This window comes from Aquarana catesbeiana, linkage group LG08, assembly GCF_042186555.1.
Source record: "Aquarana catesbeiana isolate 2022-GZ linkage group LG08, ASM4218655v1, whole genome shotgun sequence".
Classification (NCBI taxonomy): domain Eukaryota; kingdom Metazoa; phylum Chordata; class Amphibia; order Anura; family Ranidae; genus Aquarana; species Aquarana catesbeiana.
The window spans coordinates 258215914-258239639 of record NC_133331.1 but is presented as its reverse complement, the minus strand read 5'-3'; the positions used below and the strand labels follow the sequence as shown (position 1 = coordinate 258239639).

At 44.6% G+C, this 23726-nt stretch overlaps 1 protein-coding gene across 5 annotated transcripts in view; it reads left to right on the top strand.

Moving 5' to 3' along the window:
• The window catches only part of LOC141106369 (phospholipid-transporting ATPase IK-like), a 313227-nt gene that overhangs the window by 179241 nt on the left and 110260 nt on the right, over positions 1–23726 (top strand). For all 5 annotated transcript variants that reach the window (XM_073597096.1, XM_073597092.1, XM_073597095.1 and 2 more), the window contains exons 6-9: positions 6329–6390; positions 18254–18326; positions 21178–21248; positions 23468–23550. In XM_073597096.1, coding sequence (XP_073453197.1) covers positions 6329–6390; positions 18254–18326; positions 21178–21248; positions 23468–23550 — 289 coding nt within the window. The remainder of the gene's footprint in view (positions 1–6328; positions 6391–18253; positions 18327–21177; positions 21249–23467; positions 23551–23726) is intronic.

Sequence of the window (23726 nt, the reverse complement as noted above, 5' to 3'; positions counted from 1 at the left end):
CTCTCATCCCAGCCACATTCTTTCATGAGAGCACAAAGGAGGGGGTCACATCTGCGTACATGACACACACAAGAGATAGAACTAAAGGTCCCAGCATTCACACACATACACGAATATCTCTCTAAAATCGCTTACATTTTTCCCATTTGTACACAACATATGCATATCATTCTCTCACTTTCTTTTAACTCTTTAATATTTCCCTGCTTAAATTCTGCTTTCCTTATTTTGTTCAGATATTCTTTATATCTAGCTTCTATGATCAGACAGACAGCCACAGTGCTCATCCCATCTTCCCTCTCTGACAACATGAAAATGTCCCTTTCTGTCTAGTGTTAATTGTCACCCTTGATCCATCCTGCTCACATAGATAGCTGTTTCTTTAGCTGTTTACTCTGCATGATTCTTAGTCCCTGTGAACCTTGGTGGTAACCCAGTTACCCAATGTGGATCCCTGTCCACTTTAACCATTAATCTAGGGGCTCAGTATAAGCGGAACCGCACCTTCGTTTCACATATAGCGCTCCTCTTGCGCTGGGCATTTTTGAGGGTCTCTTACCCTTCATTCCCTTACTTAATTTAATACCCATAATGACTGGCCAGTCTTTTCTACGTGTGCCTATACCCTCTTGCCTCTAAACTACTTTATCTAGCATATGTGCACTACATATACCTGTGAACAGCACTATTCTTCCCCTTCTTATCTATAACACTCCGATGGACAGTAGACAGTGACAACATAACATATAACCACCAATCAATACAGTTCGATTAAGGGGAGTAAAATAGGTACCCTTTGTCCTGAAAATGCCTTACCGATCAAGGAAGTCTGATAACTCAAATGTAGCAAAAGGCTTACCTCAGCCGGCTGATTATCAGAAATTACCTGATAACGTCTGATAACTCAAATGTAAGCAAAAGGCTTACCTCAGCCGGCTGATTATCAGAAATTCCCGGATCGTCTCAAGCTCCTCATTTCGGGTTCTCAGGGACACCTGTAAAGCCCCTCCTAAGCAAAGCTCGCCACCTGAGTTGGACATTTTTAGGATGGGCAACTCCTATCCTCATATTGATTAGTGCAGGGAACCTCAGACTACGGCCCTCCAGCTGTTGCAGAACTACACATTCCATGAGGCATTGTAAAGCTCTGACATTCACAGACATGACTAGGCATGATGGGAATTGTAGTTCCTGAACAACTGGAGGGCCGTAGTTTGAAGACCCCTGGATTAGTGGTTCCAAATTAATAAAAAATACTGCAGTAGGGAACAGACACAAAAGATACACTCAGCATCTTTCCAAATAATGTTCTGCTTTATTATGATGCAATTGAAGGTTTTTATACACATGATTATGTAGGTATCACATTAATATTACAATTGTATGTTTATGGTAACAAGGGGCGTTACATAGGCAGGCTAATTCTAATCAGGACTCAAAAGAATGTAAACATGTAGTGAAACCATTATTGGTGCCGTGTGCACAGTGAGGGCAGTGTGCAATACATACAAAATAGAATACAATTATATACAGAACTTACAAATTTCCATTACACAAGTAATTTATATTTCAATGTTTTTATTGAAAACATTTTTGTTGAGATAACAAGAATAGCAGGTAAACATAGATCCACATTCGGATTATTGCTATGACAAATTTACAAATACCTAAGATATAATTAAACAAGGTATTACATGGTCCAGTAGTATGAATGAACAAACAATATTCATGGAATGTTCTCAGATTAACCCGCTGGGCAAAAAAACCCAGTAGGTAATATCAAACGGTATTAAACGTGTAGTTAACCTAGCAACATTTAGTTCTAATCAGTATTTAAAATCGTAACCATGTGCATTAACATACAAAAACCTGAGTATGGTATGAAGAGGCAGGTTAAGGAAAGGGAAAGGAGGGGTCGAGAAGGGATTGTGGATAAGACATAGTAGGGGACTTTTGTACCATTTCCTGAGAATATCAATGTCAAAACTTAACAGAGTTCTAAAACAACCCAATAAGCATTAGGTTTAAACTACATGTAGAAGAAGGTGGAGGGAAGGAAGGAAAGCAGAAATAAGGAAAAAAGAAAGAGGAAGGAGAGGAATTCAAGAGGGTCAGCCCAGAGCTCATTAGGGAACCGAAATGTAACGGATCCACAGGTCCCATATTTCATCAAATTTTTCAGAGTTATTATGAAAAATGTGGGTGAGTTTGTCATTTAACATAATCCAGTTGATTTTGTTTTTAACGTAATCCAGAGGAATAACCAGTTGTTTCCACTACCGGGCCACTGTAATCCTTGCCGCTAGCACTATATATGTGATTTAATTTAGTTGATTTCCTGGGTACCTCTTCAGGTAGTCTATGGAATAAGGCCACCTCTGGGGATCTATGGATGTTCACCCCCATCACCGAGTTTATTAAATTAAATACCCTAATCCAAAACGTAATCCGCCATCAGATATGGTGCATTGTCCGCGACTGACCACAACGTCAAACAGGTGATGTGGATGGATGCATTTTAGCTACCCGAGTTGGGACCAGGTACCAACGTAAGTGTTTTATAATTGGCCTCAATCAGCGTGGTATTGATAGAGATTTTGGATAAATTATAAGCAATATCCTGCCATTCAGACAGATCAAAATTAAGATTCAGATCTTTTTCCCATTGATTCATATAGGAGAGCTTTGAGTTTGGTTCAGTGAGGGAAGCATAAACCACAGATAGTCGTCCCTTCAAAAGACCCCTTGTCTGGCAGGATAACTCGAACATTATAAGTGTAAGCGGTTCAATTATTAGATTAAGTTTGCGTCTGACAAATGATGCAATTTGGTTATATCGGAATATTTCACTGGTAGGTATCTGCATCTTGTCTTTAAAACGTTGTAAAGAGTATACTTGGTTACCTTTAAGGTAGTCGCCAATTCTCAGCAATCCTTTATTAAGCCACCAATGAAATGACTGTGGTACTAACCCTGGTGGAAACTCCGGATTGCAGAAAACAGGAGCTAAAGGTGTGTGTGGGGATGACAGGGATGCCCGGTGACTATCCCAAACCGCCAATGAATGTGATAAAGAAGGGTATAGTATAGGAGGGTGTAGCCGGCTGGGAAGCCACATCAGTGATCCTATGGCCAAGGGGTGACAGGATAGTGCCTTAAGGGAAACCCAAAGAGGTGCAGGACCTGTAGCAGTAGTATGGGCAAATTGAGAAATCTGGGCGGCTTGAAAGTAGTTTGGTAAATTAGGGAGACCAAGACCACCCTTTAATTTTGGGGCGTATAGGATCTGTTTGTTCATTCATTCATTCTTCTATTACCCCAAATGAAACGAAGAACCTCAGCTTGTAGACACTGCAAATCTCCTCTCGGGACTGTCACTGGTAGAGTTCTAAAATAATAAAGTATCCTGGGTAGAAGTGTCATTTTGACAGAGTTGATTCTGCCAAACCGTGGTAGGGAATAGTCCGCCCAACTGCGAAGGTCCTCTTTTTTTTAAGTTTTTTAAATGGTGAAGGATAATTAGCTTTATAAAGAGTCTCGATAGACGGCGTTAATTGGATACCTAAATATGAAGGGGAATGTGATGCCCATTGAAAGTTGTAGTTATCCCGAAGAGTCTGTACCATTGAGTGGGGAAGCGAGACATTAAGGGCTGTTTTGTGAGGGTTGAGGAAGAGGCCGGAAAGCGAACTGGTCCAATAAAGATAACAATTGAGGTAGAGTGACTTGAGGGTTTGTAATATACATAAGGACATCATCGGCAAAAAAGGCACATTTATGTTCTTGTTGCCCACAGCCGATACCAGAAATATTAGGGTGGGACCGAATTGCCATGGCCAAGGGTTCGATAGCTAATGCAAAAAGTAAGCGTGAGAGGGGGCATCCCTGTCTCGTACCACGTTTGATAGTGAACGACGATGATTTGTAGCCCCGTATGAAAACCTGGGCTAACGGAGATCCATGTAAAGTTTTTAATAAGGATAAAAAGCTAGGTCCAAACCCAAAAGTCTCTAAAGTAGTGAATAAATAATTCCAATTCACACTATCAAAAGCCTTATGAAGGTCTAATGATAGGAGAAGTTCCCGAGAAAGGGGGGCATCCCAATTAGCATGTACAGCTGAAATCACGTTAGCAAGTAATTTAGCAACCTCGTCTATAGTGGTGGGGTTGAAAGAGGGAAGTAATGATTGTACCTGTGGACATAAGGTGTAAAGCATGGAGGGTATCTGAACAGTAGAGATCTCCTTGTGAATTGTATCAATCTTCTGTTTGAAGGGATTGGCGATCTCCTGGGCAGTGAGTGAGTTAGTGGGTGGAGGCAGTGGAGGGCGAAGTAGAGAGTTGAAGGTAGAGAAGAGTTGACGGGGACAGGATGATACGTTTTTAATGAGAGTGATGAAATAGGTCTGCTTGACAGTGAGGAGGCTGGAATTGTATTTTTGGAGGGCAGATTTATACTGGCTGAAATCTTTCTGGGACTTAGTCTTACGCCACAGGCGCTCGAGAGCACGGCTGCGTTTTTTCAGACTTCTAGTATTGTCTGTTTGCCAGGGTTGAAGGGGACGGGGCCTAATTCTGTGTGTGGTGACGGGGGCCAGTGTGTCCAGTGAGGCTAGAAGTGAAGTGTTGTAGACAGAAGTGGCTAGGTTGGTGCAGGACAGAGGTGCGATTTTGTCATAGAGGTGGTCAGTCGCAGAGTAGAGAAGAGAAGGGTTGAGATGGCGAAGGTTTCTACAGGTAACCTTTAGGTGTACGGAGGGAGAGGAGGTGGAGGAGAGGGAGAGAGTGAAAGTAATAAGGTGGTGATCAGAGAGAGGGTAAGGATAGTTGGAGAGGTTGCATGGAGTGCATAGGTGGGAAAAGACAAGGTCAAGGGTATTGCCTTCAGAGTGAGTAGGAGCATGAATCCATTGCTTCAGGTCAAAGGAGGAGGTTATACTGAGAAGTTTGGAAGTTGCAGGAATGTTAGTATTAGTAGGGATGTTGAAGTTCCCAAAAATGATTGTGGGGATTTCAGAAGAGAGAAAGTAGGGTAGCCGGGCAGAGAAGTCATCAAGAAAGGATGATACTGGACTAGGGGGCCGGTAGATCACAGCTATCCATCTCATCATTCACTGCCAAATCTCATAAGGACAGCTGTGATCATTATTATGATTATAAATTAGTTTACATTGTATTGAATATGAATATCGTGTAGAGATTCAGCAAGTTATATCTATTAACCACCTAAGTTGCTTGAGCCTCTTTCTCCCTAAATCCCAGAGAATTTTTTTTTTTTTTTTTTCGTTTCAGTGAAATTTCAGTTCTGCACATCTTTTAGGTTTTTTAGCCTATCCAAATGAATTATACATTGTTTCTTTCAGGAAAGATGAGGATTTAATTTGGTGGCAAATTTGTATACAGACATTTTTATGTCCTTGGGTTTTATTGGTAATAAACTGTAAAAAATGGGGGAAAAAAATGTTGAGAAAAGTTTGTGTAAATTTAGTGTAGCATTAAAATAAGATTAGTTTGGGTTGACAAATTTACGAATTATTTGGCAGGTAAACCAGTTCAGATATGTATTAAGTTGTTTGCTTGAAGAGGGGTTAATCAGCAATTGCATGCCTATTTTTCTTTTATTACTATCTGATAAGAAGGTATTAAAGTGGAACTTCCACATTTGGCCCATAATATTTTTTGGGGGGAGTGGGTACCTAGTTTTGATGGATACTTGCTTATGCTTTCGCTTGGATTGCCTAGGGACCATTCACAAAATCCAGCACAGCAGGATGCCCGCTGTGAAGCCGCAAGAAGTCTTCTCACAGTAAACATGCTGGCGCCAGGGACCCGAAGACTGGTGAAAAACCAGCCCAGGTGAGGATGGCAGTGGATCCCTGGACAAGCAGGTGTCCTTTTATTACAAGTCAGCAGCTGATGACTTTACATTTTTTTTTTTCTAGGGTAAACTACTTTAAAAGCAAGTGGTTCTAAAGGCAGAAGGTTTTTTATCTTAATGCATTCTCGACTGTCCAGGACTCTCCCTCCTCATTCGCTGAGACAGCACCAATGGCTCCCACTGCTGTCATTCAAAGTCAGTGAGCCAATGAGGAGAGAGAGGGGCAGATGCCCCCATAGCAAGCTGCTTGCTGTGAGGACACTCGGCAGGAGGGAGGAGCCAGGAGCACCTGGGAGGGACCCGAGAAGAGAAGGATCTGGGCTGCTCTGTGCAAAACCATTGCACAGACCAGGTAAGTATAACATGTTTGTTATTTTAAAAACTTTAATATCACTTTAATTTTTCTATTATTCTATTGAAATTGTTTTCTTAACCCTAATATTTTTCAGGCACACCACAGAAATGATAATTTGATTAACAATGCTTCCTGTGAAATACTTAAAGACCAAAGGTGAGATCTGAGTGCTGCCCCACAGCAATTTAAATTTAAAAAGGCAGATGTAGAAAAAATGACTGTATGTATTTCGCAAAAATGGTTTAACAGAATTGGCCATATTTTGCCAGGTTGAGCTGTTGTATACACTGAAATATTTACCTGTTTGTGTCAGGGCTGGGCTCAGCCCTTCCTTCCTCTGAGCTGGCCGCTCAGCTGTCGGCTAATTGCCAGCTCCTAGCTCTCCACAGTGACTCACCTGTTAATGATATCCTGCTTGTCAGTCCTGCCGTCCAGCCCAGATGATCTATGCCTTCGCCTTGGTCAACATCACAGAGACTATCTCCTGCGTTCCTGTTAAAGGCTTGCTTGGCTGATATTCCTTCTGGCTCCAGATCCTGCTTGCTGTTCCACTACGCTGATCTCTGGCTCCCTGACTTTCTGGCCTGTCTGACTATCCGTTCTGGTTACAGAATTTTTTGTGTTTCATATGTTTTGACTACGTTTGTTCTATTTACTTTTATTATTAAACAAGTGTGATTTAACTGTACTTCTGTCCCGGTCTGATTCATGGTTTCTGACAGTAGGCGAAGGCAATGAATTCAGAGGAAGCAGTCAATCCACTTGTTGGTAATATTTTTTCCAGATTGGATGAGCAGGATCACCGCATGGATCAGTTTGCCATGGCATTACAAACTCACCTGAGTCACACGGCTCACCTGCAATCTCCCACTGTGGCTGCTCCGGTACAACCTGTGTTGCAGGCCATCACTGCTGCAGCTCCAGTCTCTGTGCAGGCACCCACCTCGAGTATTACCTCTATAGGAGGTATGTCTGGTTCCGCTTCCCCAGCAATTTGGGGGTGATCCAGTCCAATGCAGAGGGTTTCTCAACCAGGTTGAGATATACTTTGAGATGCTGCCCCAGGCGTTTCCCACAGACAGAAGCAAAGTAGGTTTCATGATATCTTTGCTTTCTGAGAGAGCCTTGGCCTGGACAAACCCTCTATGTTGTCTTGAGTTACCCTGAGTTTGTGGCTTCTTTTGAAAGGGTATTTGATGTACCCGCACGCTCCGCTTCTGCTGCCTCATGTCCATCAGAGTACGAGAACTGTTGCCGATTACGCTATTGAATGCCGTACTCTGGCAGCAGAGGTTGCTTGAAACAATGAGGCCCTCGTGGCTGCTTCTTCTCATGCACTCTCGGATACCGTCAAGGATGAGATAGCAGCCCGAGATATACCCACTGAGCTGGAGAAGATGATCAGGTTTGCCATCCTCATTGACTCCAGACTCAGAGAAAGACTATCTTTTAAGGAGCGCTTGCGGAAGCCTCCTGTACATTGGTCTCCGAGCTTTGCAGTCCCACCCTTGCCTCCCTCACCTCCCATGCCTCTTGGTACCGAGTCGGTCAGTGAAAGTGAACCCATGCACTTGGGCTTCACCTGTCTCTCTGTGGATGAGAAAATCCTTAGGAGGAGGGAGAGATCGTGCCTTTATTGTGGCCAGGCAGGTCACTTTTTGAAGTCTTGTCCTACTCATTAAGGGAGCGCCCGAACCTTGAGGTCCTGTCATGGACAGACCTTAGGTGGTGTTGTTTCTTTCCTAGTTATCCAGAAGGATAAGCCCCTGGTTTTGGTTACCCTTTCTTGGGCTGAGTCGTCCGTCGAGATACAGGCTCTAATCGACTCTGGGGCTGCAGGCCTGTTCATTGATGCTGCCTTTGTATCAAAGCACTCGATTCTTTGTGACACTCCACTTGCCATTGAGGCTCTTGACAGGAGACCTTTACAGCCTGCCCATGTGACTCATGAGACTGTTCCATTGTTCATGGCCGTAGGGGCTCTTCACCATGAGATGATCCAATTCCAATGTATTTCCTCACCTAGGTTTCCACTGGTTATTGGTTACCCTTGGTTACAGAGGCACAACCCCTCTTTTGATTGGCTCCATGCTGAGGTTCTCTCCTGGTCGCCACAATGCAGTAAGACATGCTTCCAGAAGATAGCCAAGGTCCTGTGCACCTCTTTACTCTCCTCCCTGCCGGAGGAGTACCGCAATGCTGGTGCTGGTTTCTTCTTTGTGAAGAAGAAGAAGAGTGGTGAACTGAGACCTTGTATCGATTATAGGGGTCTCAATTGTTTCACGATTAACAATGCCTATCCGATTCCGTTGATTACGGAGTTATTTGATCACCTCAAGGGAGCAACGGTTTTCACGAAGCTTGATTTGAGAGGGGCATACAATCTTGTGAGGATTAAGTAGGGCGACGAGTGGAAAACTGCATTTTAATACCAGAACAGACCATTATGAGTACCTTGTAATGCCTTTTGGCCTTTGTAACGCCCCGGCAGTTTTCCAGGAATTTATTAACAAATGTCCTAACGATTTGCTGCAGTTGTGTGGTGGTTTATCTCGACGATATCCTCATATTTTCCAAGTCCCTGGAGAGCCACCTTACAGATATCTGTCGTGTGCGTCAGAAACTACGAGAGAACAATCTCTATTGTAAATTGGAGAAGTGCGAATTCCATTGTGAACAGGTTAAATTCCTGGGTTATGTCATTTCCACTGCTGGATTTTGGATGGACCCAGAGAAACTTTCAGCAGTCCTACACTGGCCCCGACCCATGGGTTTATGTCCTCTGCAGCGTTTTCTTGGCTTTGCCAACTATTATCGGAAGTTTATTTGTAATTTCTTGTCTCTGGTCAAGCCCCTGACTGATATGACCAGAAAGGACGGTAACCCACAGAGTTGGTCTCCGGAGTCCGTTAAGGCCTTGAGAGTCTCAAGGATGCCTTTGTTTCTGCTCCTGTGTTGGCACATCCTGATCCTATGTTACCTTTTTATCCTTGAGGTTGATGCTTCTGAGACTGGAGTTGGCACCCTTCTGTCTCAACATCCTACCTCCTGAGCGCTATGCATCCTTGTGGCTACTTTTCCAAGAAATTGTCACCTGCTGAGTGCAATTACGAGATTGGTGACAGAGAGCTGTTAGCGATCATTTTAGCCCTGAAAGAATGGAAACATCTCCTTGAAGGTACTATTGTGCCGGTTCTCATTCTTACTGACCATAAGAATCTCACATTCTTGTCTGAGGCTAAACGTCTCTCTCCCAGAAGGAGCGCGATGGGCTCTTTTCTTGTCAAGTTTCAATGACATTTTCTCATTCTTAATGTAAGGGCTGACACTTTGTCACCACAATTTTCCTCCACTTCCAAGATGGAGCTGGTTCCGGTTCCTGCTATTCCTCCTGATCGTATTCTGACTACAGTTCACACCAGTCTCACTTCTCCTTAGGGTCGGTTCACACTGGGACGACTTGGGATCCGACTTGTACGCCCTCAAGTCGCCCCAAGTCGCCCCAGAAAGAGATTCACATTTAAGTGAATGGGAGCGTCTTAATAGACACTACTGAAGTCGCTCCGACTTCAGAGCGTACTCCCTATACTACTTTGATCCGACTTTGATCCGACTTCAGCCTATTGACTATCATTGAAGTCGGATCAAAGTCAGATCGCCGTCTCGCATGATCCGACTTCGGCATGTGACTTGTGCTCAGATGATCTTGAGGGGGAACTCCGCGCCAAATTTTAAATAAAAATCCGGCATGGGTTCCCCCTCCAAGGGCATACCAGGCCCTTGGGTCTGGTATGGACCTTGAGGGGAACCCCCTACGCCGAAAAAGCGGCGTGGGGGGTCCCCCAATCCATACCAGACCCTTATCCGAGCACGCAGCCCGGCCGGACAGGAATGGGGGTGGGGGACGAGCCAGCGCCCCCCCCATCCTGAACCGTACCAGGCCGCATGCCCTCAACATGGGGGGTTGGTGCCTTGGGGAAGGGGGGCGCGCTGTGGCCCCCCCCACCCCAAAGCACCTTGTCCCCATGTTGATGAGGACAAGGGCCTCTTCCCGACAACCCTGGCCGTTGGTTGTCGGGGTCTGTGGGCTTATCGGAATCCGGGAGCCCCCTTTAATAAGAGGGCCCCCAGATCCCGGCCCCCCACCCTATGTGAATGAGTATGGGGTACATCGAACCCCTACCCATTCACCTAGGGAAAGTGTCAATTTAAAAAAAAACACTACACAGATTTTTAAAGTAATTTATTAGACAGCTCCGGGGGTCTTCTTCCGACTTCGGGGTCTCTCCGGTTCTTCTCCGCGCTCTCCGGGTCTTCTGCCGGACTCCTCCGCTATTTTCTGCTCTTTTGCCGCTCTTTTGCTATAGCGGAGGAGCCCGGTCTGCTGCCTTCTTCTCTTCGGGGGTCTCTCCGGTTCTTCTCCGCGCTCTCCGGATCTTCTGCCGGGCTCCTCCGCTATTTTCTGCTCTTTTGCCGCTCTTTTGCTATAGCGAAGGAGCCCGGTCTTCAATCTTCTGCCTTCTGCCCTCTTCTCCTGATGTTGACACGACGCTCTCTGGGGCTGGAATGCACTCTGAGCGCTCCGCTCTGACTTATATAGGTGGTGACCACGCCCCCTTATGCCGTCACAGTCCCTGGGCATGCTGGGACTGTGACGTTTTAGGGGGCGTGGTCATCACCCAATGACCACGCCCCCTTATGCAGTCATAGTCCCAGCATGCCCAGGGACTGTGACGGCATAAGGGGGCGGGGTCACCGCCTATATAAGTCAGAGCGGAGCGCACAGAGAGCATTCTAGCCGGAGAGAGCGTCGTGTCAACATCAGAAGAAGAGGAGAGGGCAGAAGACGGAAGACCGGGCTCCTCTGCTTTAGCAAAAGAGCGGCAGAAGAGAGCGGAGGAGCCCGGAGGAAGATCCGGAGAGCGTGGAGAAGAACCGGAGAGACCCCCGAAGTCGGAAGAAGACCCCCGGAGCTGTCTAATAAAATACTTTAAAAATCTATGTAGTGTTTTTTTTTAAATTGACACTTTTTCCCTAGGTGAATGGGTAGGGGTACGATGTACCCCATACTCATTCACATAGGGTGGGGGGCCGGGATCTGGGGGCCCCCTTATTAAAGGGGGCTCCCGGATTCTGATAAGCCCTCCGCCCGCAGACCCCGACAACCAACGGCCAGGGTTGTCGGGAAGAGGCCCTTGTCCTCATCAACATGGGGACAAGGTGCTTTGGGGGGGGGGCCCGCAACGCGCCCCCTCCCCCAAGGCACCAACCCCCCATGTTGAGGGCATGCGGCCTGGTACGGTTCAGGAGGGGGGGGGGGCGCTCGCTCGTCCCCACTCCCATTCCTGTCCGGCCGGGCTGCGTGCTCGGATAAGGGTCTGGTATGGATTGGGGGGGACCCCCCACGCCGTTTTTTCGGCGTAGGGGGTTCCCCTCAAGGTCCATACCAGACCCAAGGGCCTGGTATGCTCCTGGAGGGGGAACCCATGCCGGTTTTTTATTTAAAATTTGGCGCAGAGTTCCCCCTAAAGATTCATACCAAACACAGTGGCGGGGATCCAAGTCGGATCCCCGTTCATTGAAAGTCGGACACATGTTGCAGGGCAAAGTCGGATCCACAAGTCGCGTTGAAGTCGCGTTGAAGTCGCGTTGAAGTCGCGTTGCAAAGTTGAGTTGAAGTCGTGTTGCCCCTGTGTGAATCGAGCCTTAGGGTGACAAAATTCTTGCTGCTCAGGTCCATGCTCATCCTGAGAAACCTTGTTGTGACCGCTGCTTTGTCCCTGGGAGTCTCTGTACTGCCGTGCTCCAGACTTGCCATTCTCCCAAGGCTGCTGGCCACCCTGGGAAGAATCAACTCTTTTGGGCCCTTTCCCAACAAATCTAGTGGCCTAGTCTATGTGCTGATGTAACCGCCTTCATAGCTGCCGTGTGTGCTCAGAGTAAGACTCCACGACACCTTCCAGGGGGCCTCCTACAACCCATACCCAATGGAGAGAGGCCCTGGACCCACCTGTCTATGGATTTCATTGTGGAGTTACCCAACTCCCAGGGCAACACAGTTATCCTTATGGTGATTGACCGGTTCTCGAAAATGTCTCATTGTATTCCACTTAAGAAGTTGCCCACTTCTAAGTAATTGGCTTCCATTTTTGTTTGGGAGATCTTTCGCTTACATGGGCTAACCAAGGTGATTGTCTCGGACAGGGGTAATCAGTTTGTGTCCCGGTTCTGGTGAGCCTTTTGTGCACAGTTGGGAATTCTGCTTGCTTTCTCCTCTGCGTATCACCTGCAGTCTAATGGGGCTGCAGAACAAGCCAATCAGTCCTTGGAGCAATTCCTACGTTGCCATATTTCTGACCATCATAACAACTGGTGAGACCTCTTACCGTGGGTGGAGTTTGCTCACATTAGTGCCTTGAATTCTGCTTCCCGATTGTCCCCATTTATGGCGAACTATGGTTTCCAACCTTCCATGTTGCCTGACTCATTTGTTCCGCAGAATATTCCTGCATTAGAGGAGCATCTCCATGGTCTTCGTTCCACTTGGGCACAAGTCAAGGAGGCTTTGCCTAATGCTAATGATAGGTACAGACTCCATGCTGACCGCAGACGTCTGTCTGCGCCTTCCTACCAGGTTGGGGATAGGCTGGCTGTCATCTCGTAACCCGACTTTGTGTTCCCTCTCTGAAGTTTGCACCTCGGTTTATTGTGCATTTCTGTATTCTTCGCAGAATGAACCCAGTGGCTTGCGCATATTCCTTCTAATAAGAGTATTTCTAATGTATTTCATGTCTCCTTATTAAAACCTTTTGGTCTGCAATCGCTTTACCACCTCGGTGCCACATCCTCACCCTGTACAGGTTGAGAACCATGAGGAGTATGAAGTACAGTCCCATTGTTGACTCCCGTAGTTCCATAGGCGCATACAGTACCTGGTGCATTGGAAAGGGTACGGTCCGGAGGAACACTCTTGGGTCTCATCCTCGGAGGTACATGCCCCTGCCCTCCTCCGTTATTTCCATAGACGTTTTCCCCTCAAGCCTGGTGGTCCTCCGAGGGGGAGGGGTCATTGAGGAGGGGGTAATGTCAGGGCTGGTCTCAGCTCTTCCTTCCTCTGAGCTGGCCGCTCAGCTGTGGGCTTATTGCCAGCTCCTATCTCTCCACAGTGACTCACCTGTTGATATCCTGCTCATCAGTCCCGCCTACTTAAGCCGTCCAACCCAGATGATCTCTGCCTTCGCCTCGGTCAACATTACAGAGACTATCTCCTGCGTTCCTGTTAAAGATTGCTTGGCTGACATTCCTTTTGGCTCCTGATCCTACTTGCTGTTCCACTACGCTGATCTGACTTCCTGACTTTCTGGCTTGTCTGAGTATCCGTTCTGGTTACCGAACTTTGGCTATGTTGGCTAATGTTTTGACTACGTTTGTTCTATTTACTTTTAATATTAAACAAATGTGATTTAACTCTACTTCTGTCTCGGTCTGATTCATGGTTTCTGACAGTCTGTTAGCCTATCAATATCTTGGATCTATCTCCCCTCTTTCATCCATTACCATAGTTCAACAGGGACTTCTCAGTGCCATCTTAATTTAGTGTATATTTAGGTTCACAAAGGAGGGTGGATCTTTTACTAGAAGAGAGAGCAAGTTTTCTTGTACTTTGGCAGTGATATTATGCCTGGCATATATTTTTTTGCCTGAACCAAATCACTTCCTCTCCAGGCTCTCACCAGAGTTTAGACTCATCACTACTTTGACCAGGGACCTGTCCGTCTTTCAGACACACTTCTTAGTTCTTACCCATTTTTCCTTAGAAGGCCTCATGGGGGAGCAAAAATGATTGCCTTCATAAGGTCGACAGATCTGGTTAAATATAAGCTCAAATTCTCCCAACTATACAATTCAATTTCAAAACGCAATGGTATCTTCTGTAATCTTTATCTTTCCTTGTCCTGTGTCAGCCCCCTATACCACCCTTTTAGTATAATTGGAGTAACTGGAGTCCACTCAACTTGATTTTGTTGAAAAAAAAAAATCCAGCAGGGAAGTCCTTTATCCAAAAAGCTTAATGCTTTTTTGAACTTCACAGTTCAGGTATGGCCATGCTCCTGACCTGTTTTCAAAGTGTGTGTACTTCTCTGTCCTGTGTAGTGATGCCAGGATTTCAAGTGTGACCTTGCACCACTTTTTACATACAGAGTACCAACAACCTCATCCCTTGTTTCATCAAGAAGGAAAACGGGAAAACCTATGGGGAGGAGGTAGAAGCAAAACTAGTTATTCCAAGCTGGTGACTTCTAATCCACAAGCTCCTCCAAGTGGCCAAAAATTAAAAAAAACTCTCCCTTGCCTGGCCTCTGATCTCCACAATGACTCTGCTGCACCCATTACAACTGAAGTGCACTCTCTTAACTACATAGTTACATAGTTAGTCTGGTTGAAAAAAGTCACAAGTCCATCCAGTTCAACCAATAGAAGTGACCAAAAAAAAATTACAATACTATATACATAATCCTATACCCACAGTTGATCCAGAGGAAGGCAAAAAAACACCAAAAAAGCATGATCCAATTTGCTCTAGCAGGGGAAAAAAATCCTTCCTGATCCCCCAAGAGGCAAGAACTAAGTAAAACCACAAATCACACAGAAAAGACCATATAGGGAACTATAGTACATTACACAAAGTTAGATAATCTACACTAAAGCGTCCTACACTAGTTACATACTCTGAACAAGCACTTTGAAATGTCTTATTTATCTCTGTATCCATATATAGTTACATAGTAGGTGAGGTTGAAAAAAGACACAAGTCCATGAAGCCCAACCTATATGTGTGATTATATGTCAGTATTACATTGTATATCCCTGTATGTTGTGGTCGTTCAGGTGCTTATCTAATAGTTTCTTTAAACTATCAATGCCCCCCGCTGAGACCACCGCCTGTGGAAGGGAATTCCACATCCTTGCGGCTCTTACAGTAAAGAACCCTCTACGTAGTTTAAGGTTAAACCTATTTTCTTCTAATTTTAATGAGTGGCCACGAGTCTTGTTAAACTCCCTTCTGCGAAAAAGTTTTATCCCTATTGTGGGGTCACCAGTATGGTATTTGTATATTGAAATCATATCCCCTCTTAAGCGTCTCTTCTCCAGAGAGAATAAGTTCAGTGCTTGCAACCTTTCCTCATAACTAATATCCTCCAGACCCTATATTAGCTTTGTTGCCCTTCTTTGTACTCGCTCCATTATCAGTACATCCTTCCTGAGGACTGGTGCCCAGAACTGGACAGCATACTCAAGGTGCGGCCGGACCAGAGTCATGAAGAGCGGGAGAATTATCGTTTTATCTCTGGAATTAATCCCCTTTTTAATGCATGCCAATATTCTGTTTTGTTAGCAGCAGCTTGGCATTGCATGCCATTGCTGAGCCTATCATCTACTAGGACCCCCAGGTCCTTTTCCATCCTAGATTCCCCCAGAGGTTCCCCCCCCCCGTGTATAGATTGCATTCATATTTTTGCCACCCAAATGCATTATTTTACGTTTTTCTACATTGAACTTCATTTGCCATGTAGTTCCCCACCCTATTAATTTGTTCAGATCTTTTTGCAAGGTTTCCATATCCTGCGTAGAAGTTATTGCCCTGCTTAGCTTAGTATCGTCCGCAAATACAGAGATTGAACTGTTTACCCCATCCTCCAGGTCGTTTATGAACAAATTAAACAGGATTGGTCCCAGCACAGAACCCTGGGGGACCCCACTACCCACCCCTGACCATTCCGAGTACTCCCCATTAATCGCCACCCTCTGACCTTGCCCTTGTAGCCAGTTTTCAATCCATGTACTCACCCTATGGTACATGCCAACAGACCTTATTTTGTACAGTAAACGTTTTATGGGGAACTGAGTCAATTGCTTTTGCAAAATTCAGATACACCACGTCTACGGGCCTTCCTTTATCTAGATGGCAACCCTTTTTAAATATTGCTGCTACATTGGTTTTTCTCCAATCAGCTGGTACCATTCCAGTCAGTAGACTGTCAGTAAAAATGGTCTGGCAATTACTTGACTGAGTTCCCTAAGTACCCTCGGGTGCAAGCCATCTGGTCCCAGTGATTTATTAATGTTAAGTTTCCCAAGTCTAATTTTAATTCTGTCCTCTGTTAACCATGGAGGTGCTTCCTGTGATGTGTCATGAGGATAAACACTGAAGTCTTGGTTACTAAAACTCCCCAATTCCCTCGTGAAGACTGAGGAGAAGAATAAATTCAATACCTTCACCATCTCCCCATCCTTTGTAACCAGATGTCCTTCCTCATTCTTTATGGGGCCAATATGGTCTGTCCTCCCTTTTTTACTGTTTACAAACTTAAAGAATTTCTTGGGATTGTTTTTGCTCTCCTCCACTATGTGTCTTTCATGTTCTATCTTAGCCGTCCTTCTTGCACCCTTACATTTCTTGTTGCATTCTTTATAAAGTCTGAATGCTGCTGATGATCCCTCAACCTTGTATTTTTTGAAGTCCTTCTCCTTTGCTTTTATATGCATTTTTACTTTGGCGTTAAGCCATCCAGGAATTTTGTTCGCTCTTTTAAATGTATTACCCAATGGGATGCATTGGCTAATACCCTTATTTAATATGCTCTTAAAGCATTGTGAAGAAATTCGTTTTAAAAAATCTCAGCTCTTTCTCTTGTAAAACAGAACTTGGCAGGCTGTCAGCCTTCTAATCAGTAGCGGCTGGTGGTATATTTTTTTGGGGGGATGGTTGGGTCACTTACCTCATCTATCGGGCAGCACTTCCTGTGGGTGACAGGCGGCTTCCCTTGAGTCTCAGCCTCAGCATCACGGCGGCTTCCCCATGCGTCTCCTCCTTCCTCCTCATAGGCAGCCAAAATGATCGCTTCTTTCGGCCAATCGGGTGACTAGTCTCAGGACCCGCTTTTTGATTGGCTGGGAGCAGCACACCGAGCCCACCCTTTTTTTGAAGCCTATTAGAGCCTCTGGCTCTAATCACGTGAAATCCATGCGTCCGGCGCCCTGCATGTAGATTAGGGGGCTGGATGCATGAATGGGGGGCAGCGCCCCTGCGCCCTGCATTACGGGCCGCCACTGCTTCTAATGTAAACACATAACAGGTATTTCTAAGTTGTTATTAACCCAAAAAAAGGACTATAGAGTCTTTGTGATCTTCTGAGAATTAAATACCTCACATTACAAGTAGCTGGAGAGGTTGGATATGGTTTGTTTCAAAGCCCTTTTACTGTTTGTTATGTATACGAATTTGTAAATAATAAAATATCCAAAGATTATGCACAGGTGCACTTTAAAGATTAATTCCAGGTATGGATATTTTATGCAGTTACGTTGGTGTAGCTTGGAGAAATGTATATGTTTATTGCATATACCATACCTGCCCGATATCTCTGGAAGCTGGATATCACTGAAGTAGACACCGCTGCACCAGTGGCTTCCACTTGCTTCCATGTCTATTCCCTGCTGCATTGTGAACCCAGGAGGTCACCTGCTCAGTGGATTGGGTGGATTCAAAAGCCATCACTAGACTAAATTGCTGCTCTGGATCCACTCATTGCCATGCAGTGTCAATCAACAGTTGGGCAGATCTGATGGGGAACAAGTCTCTCAGTTCCCATCAAGCTCTGCCCACCCCTACTATATATCTCCTCAGCCATGAACCTGACACTTGGATGGGTGCAGTGGCTGAGAAGGAGGGAGCGCATTAAGCAAGACGTGTAGTATGGACAGATATGTGAATCGGCTACAACTGTTTTTGGTGCAGCTGCCAATGGATTGCTAAAGGGTGTCTATGACCTTTGTGCCCTTTATGCATTTCCCCTGCCCAACTGCGTGTATATTACTTAGGTTGAAAAAAAGACAAATGAACCATTTTTGCCTTGTATACATGCACATAAAGTTTTACTTTACACATACGCACAGACACCACATGTAGTATAATTGTACACATACTAGTAAATTTTCTTATTTATCTCTCGTTCAGGCTGTGTAAAAAGAAATGGAAGGATGTTCGAGTTGGTGACATTGTACGTGTGAACAAAGATGAATTTGTGCCTGTAAGTTCCCTTTTAAATTGCTGAAACTACTTTCTTGAAACATGCCCTTTTTACCTATTACCCACTTTCTCAAATCTGCATATCTGGTAAATTAGAACTTTTCTTTTTTTTTTTAATCAGCCATCACTTACCGTGTGAATGCTAACAACCATTTCTTCTTTTATAAAAAAGCTCTAGTTATGTATTTTTTAATATGTACACTGCATGAATATTTAATGGCAACAAATATACAGTAAATGCTGGAATTTAATTTGATTTTAGCCTTTGGTAATTCACTGTTCGTGTTGGGTGAACAGTTCAGGCCGAGCAAAAGTTCAGCTTGAACATCGCCTGTTCGCCCATTCGGCGAGCACTCAAATTTGCGGGGCGCTTGGTAGGATGTTCGCCCGCCAAGTGCCCCACAATGCACTGCACACTTCACAGTGCATTCTAGGGCCCTAATTGGATGAAGCCCTAGACCTGACCGCTGGTCAGGTGCAAGGCTTTGCCAATTAGGGCACAGAGAACTGTCAGAACCCCGATTGGACAAAGTGATGATGACTTTCTCCAATAACAGTCCAGTGCTCATAGTCCCACCCCACACTATAAGAGGTTACTTCCCATAGGAAGCGTTTGCAGTGTGTTGGAGTGGAGATAGATAGAGCAGGGCTCAGTTTTTGCTACTAGCTACATAGTTACATAGTTATAGCGATTTATTGTATTCACTCATGGTGACTGAGTGTAGAGTGTTAGTGTAGTGTTAGTATAGTGTGTCAGTGTAGTGTGTTAGTGTAGTGTAGTGTTTAACACAGCATTACATAACATTAAGTGCTGTATACAGAGCTTCTTTTTTTTTTTTTTGGTTGCTGCATATTTTTATTTTTTTTTTGTCCCCTGCCTGTCCCCTTTTTTTAAAATTTTCAGCCGCAGTTTTTCGGACTGCGACGTTGGTGTTTCCCCTTTTTTTTTGTTTCTTTAAAAAAAATTTAAAATAGTTTTTACTAGGTTTGCCCCGATACCACTTTTTTAAGACCGAGTACAAGTGCCGATACTTTTTTTCAAGTACTCGCCGATACGGATTACCGATACATTTTTTATTTTTAATGTTATGTGACAGTTTCCAAAGCACAATACAGATTAGGTGACACTGATATGCAGCACTGATGAACACTGATAGGATTAGGTGGCACTGATGGCAGGCACTGACAGATGGCACTGACGGCGGGCACTGACAGATGGCACTGACGGCGGGCACTGACAGATGGCACTGATGGCTGGCACTGACGGCGGGCACTGACAGATGGCACTGATGGCTGGCACTCATAGGTGGCACTGACAGGTGGCTGGCACTGATAGATCGCATTGACAGGTGACGATGGCACTGATAGATGGCACTGACAGGAGCTGTTATCTCCCGGTCCACTTTCCACAGCTCAGCTGCCTTTTTTTTAGCACATGTGCAGCACTGTTGCAATTTGCAATCTCTACTGCAAGCAGATCAAGCGTGGCAAAAACGCCAGCCATTTGGGTACCACATGCTTGACAAGGCATTTAACCTCCCACCACTCAACCCTTTGACAAGAGCATCTGAAAGCCACAAACAAAGGAGACAATTCTTCTCCTGCAAGGTTTCCAGTGCAAAGTGCACTTTACAGTGTGATCTGCTGTTTACAGCACATTGGCACCATGCAGTAGTGCGTTCTGGAGTGAACAAACCCTTATAGGAATATTGTACAATTGCACCCTCATCCTCTAATGCTGTGCAAGTTAACATGGCAGTCATTGCCCTCTCCAGTCTTGTAAGCTCAATAAACCTGCACCCACTTTTCACTTTGCTTGTAGCACTTTATACCAGTACTAACTTACTAAGTGGACTTTTCCGTTGGTTTACAAGTCTGCAGGGATAAATTCCCGACAAGTCACAATATACAGTAACTGTGTAAGTTTTTTATCATTATGTAGCCAGTGCCTTTTATTCTTCTTTCCCCCTATTGAAATACTGATGTTATGCTGCACCATTCTCCTCTGGCCTGCAGAGGGGAGGTAAAGCCAAGCAAGCCCTTAGTCCCCTTTCACACTGGGGCGGTTTTCAGGCACTTTAGCGCTAAAAATAGCGACTGTAAAGCACCTGAAATCTGCCTCCCCTGCAGCCCCAGTGTGAAAGCCCGAGTGCTTTCACACTGGGGCGGTGCGCTTGAGGATGGGAAAAAAAGTCCTGCAAGCAACATCTTTGTGGTGGTGCGGGAGCGGTGTATACACCTCTCCTAATCCGCCTCTGCCATTGAAATCAATGGGCAGCGCTGCCGAAGTGCCTGCAAAGCGCTTTGCAGCGCAGCTTTTAACGCCTTTTTAACCCCTTCTGGGGGGTTAAAATCGATCCGCTAGCGGCGGCAAAGCGCCGTATAAACAGCGGTAAAGTGCCGCTAAAACTAGCAGCACTTTACCACTAGCGCCCCACCACCTCAGTGTGAAAGTAGCCTTAGACTTCCATGCAAAATGCTGAGAATCCTGGGAGTTGTAGTTTGAGACAGTAGCCATATAATGGTATTGGGATACTACAGATCCCAATATGCATTGTTCAGTAGGAGATGATTTTTATTAAACTGCCTGTGAAAGTTCTTCCTCTTGGCACTGAGGGATTTAGAAAGAGCTAAAATAGTGTTTCCTTTCTGAAGAAAGAAAAGCAGATAAAGGCATTGTCAGGGAGAGTACTCTGGTCTCTGTGAGAGGTAAACAATATGTGGAAGTTTCACACTTACGCATTACTTAGCATGCTTCACTTAGCATTAATAATATATTTGATACTCTTAATTTGATTGATATTTGTTAAAGAGCTGGATGACTCAATATTTTATTTTTTTTTATTTTTTAGGCAGACATGCTACTATTACACAGCACAGAGCCAGACAGCTTGTGTTACATAGAAACAGCTGGAATTGATGGGTAATGTGGAATGAGCTTCTCTTTTTTGGTCCCTTTTGGTCTGTAAAGTGGAACTTAAAAAATGCTGACAGGATTTTTAAGGCAGAAGAGACCCTATTGGTCTTTTCTGTCATATATGTAACCGCTTCTCTCTGTCAGTGTTAATGTACACTGAGCTGTACATGTGCAGCTCAGCATGCATCTACGGCACCACTTTATGCCGTGATGATGTGACTCCCATGCACAGTAGTGGAGTCATCGTGGCCTGGCCAATCAAGTGGCCAGAGAGTTCAAACCCAGAAGGAAGACCGGGAGAAGAATGAAGAGCCTATGACCAGTGGAAGCACTGACAGCGCAGTACTGGAGAGGTCCTTTTGGCAGGTAAGTCACCATAATGCACCAATATGCGGTGCATACTAGCGTATTATAGCTAAAACCTCCTGGAGGCCCATTTAAAAATATTGCAGAGTTTAATTTTGCTTTAAATATACTTGTGAAAGCTGGTAACATCTGTTTGATAAGTGCAAAAGTTACCCCTTGATTCTGCCAGAAATTGCATTTGCTGATAATTTCCTGCACTCCCACCACCTCCTATATCTGTGGTCTCCAAACTGTGGCCCACAGGCCAGATACGGCCCATTTTGTTGCCTTTATCCAGCCCTTGGGGCAATATTCCTCCCACTAATACAAACCACTATACTCCCACTGACATCACGCACGAGGCACCATTTCTTCCACTAAAACCAAATGTGGAGCATAATTCCTCTCACTGACACCAACGATGGGACACTATTTCTTCCACTGACACCACAAATGGGGCAATATTTCTTCCACTGATACCAAGGATGGGACACTATTCCTCCCGCTGACACCAACAATGGGACACTATTCCTCCCACTGATACCAATTATGGGGCACTATTCCTCCCACTGACATGAATGATGGGATACTATTCCACACACTGATGCCAATTATGTGGCACTATATATGTTAGTGTCCTTCGAGCTTCTGTGCACCTTGGAGAGGGTGTAAGCCTGGGTGGGAAAACCCTTTCTTTTCCCACAGGCAACTACCAGATATAGAGAGTAATTCGGCCATCACTACATCAGCACGCTACAACGCACAACATCAAGCAAAGACATTTATTGATGCCCGAATTTACTATTATTAAGGTGAGAGTTCTGAGAGCCTGCTTAGACCGGCAGTTTCTATATATGAAGACCATTATAACCTCCCCATGTGCCTGACCCCAGTGGATGCAACACAATACTTATGAACTTTATTTTCTTAATTGATATAACAGTCATTTATTCACTTGGAATTTTGAATGCGACTCACGTTTTTTACACAAATATGCACAAGTTTATATTTATGGAAGTTTTTATGTGATAGATTTGATGCACGAAATCCCTTTTATTTAATTATGTGGCACTGCTGCTCCTCCTACGGACTACAGACTTTATGCACATATTTTACTCCCACTGTACACCAAGTCTTAGGCTGGATCATTTTCTACTACCACTGGCTACAGTCTAGTATCCTTAATGTCTGAAGGACAATTGACTGACGCTTTGTTTAGAAAGTTTGGAGACCCCTGATCTAAATCCACAAACAAGTCATAGTGATAAATGTAATATATTTTAGCTTACTAGTCCTTAGATGTGGTGGGATTACTTTTCTTTTTCAAGCTTTTTATCCCTTTATTTTCACCAATGATCTGCCAATAGCATACTTCTTGACCTAGGGTTATGAAGCTTATTTACTCCACTTTAACTATGTAGAGATCCATGGGTGTCACCTTAAAACACACATCACATCAGATTCCCCTTTTCACATTAGAACCCCCCTCCTCCATACATTAGGGTCTTCATCAGAAGTGGAGACCAACTGATCTGAATTCCCAGTTTGTGCTGTGTAGTCTGAGGATATACCACTGACCCTAGCTTCAGGCAAGTTAAAATCTTGTAGCAGGCCTGATGTGGTCCATAGTTTGGGGATCTTATTTATAATATTTACAACACAGACTTGCTAAGATAATTTGGGTCTGTTGATCCTTTGTGGCAGAACATTTGCAACTGTATTATAAATGCCATGCTTTTGTACCTACAGTATAAGCTCCCAAAGACATTTTATTCAGTCACTTTTTGTTACCACTCTGGCCATTATATGTTACCGTTTTACCTATAGTACATTACCTTTTATAAGCGTTTTCTTTTTTGTTTTTTTCTTTTGTGTTCCAGAGAGACCAACCTTAAATTCCGTCAGGCTTTACCAGTTACACACTCCAGCCTAAACACGTTAGAAGCACTGGCAGCATTTGATGGTAATATTCATATTGGGTTGAAAAGCAATTATTGATGTGATGCAGTAAGATGATCCCTGTCCTGCAAGTTCCAGATATGTATGTAAAAAGGATATTTTTGTGTGTAATGTTTTATTAGGAAGCAGCACACTATGTGTTTGAATACAAAACTATACAGATTATTTAAATGAGTAGGT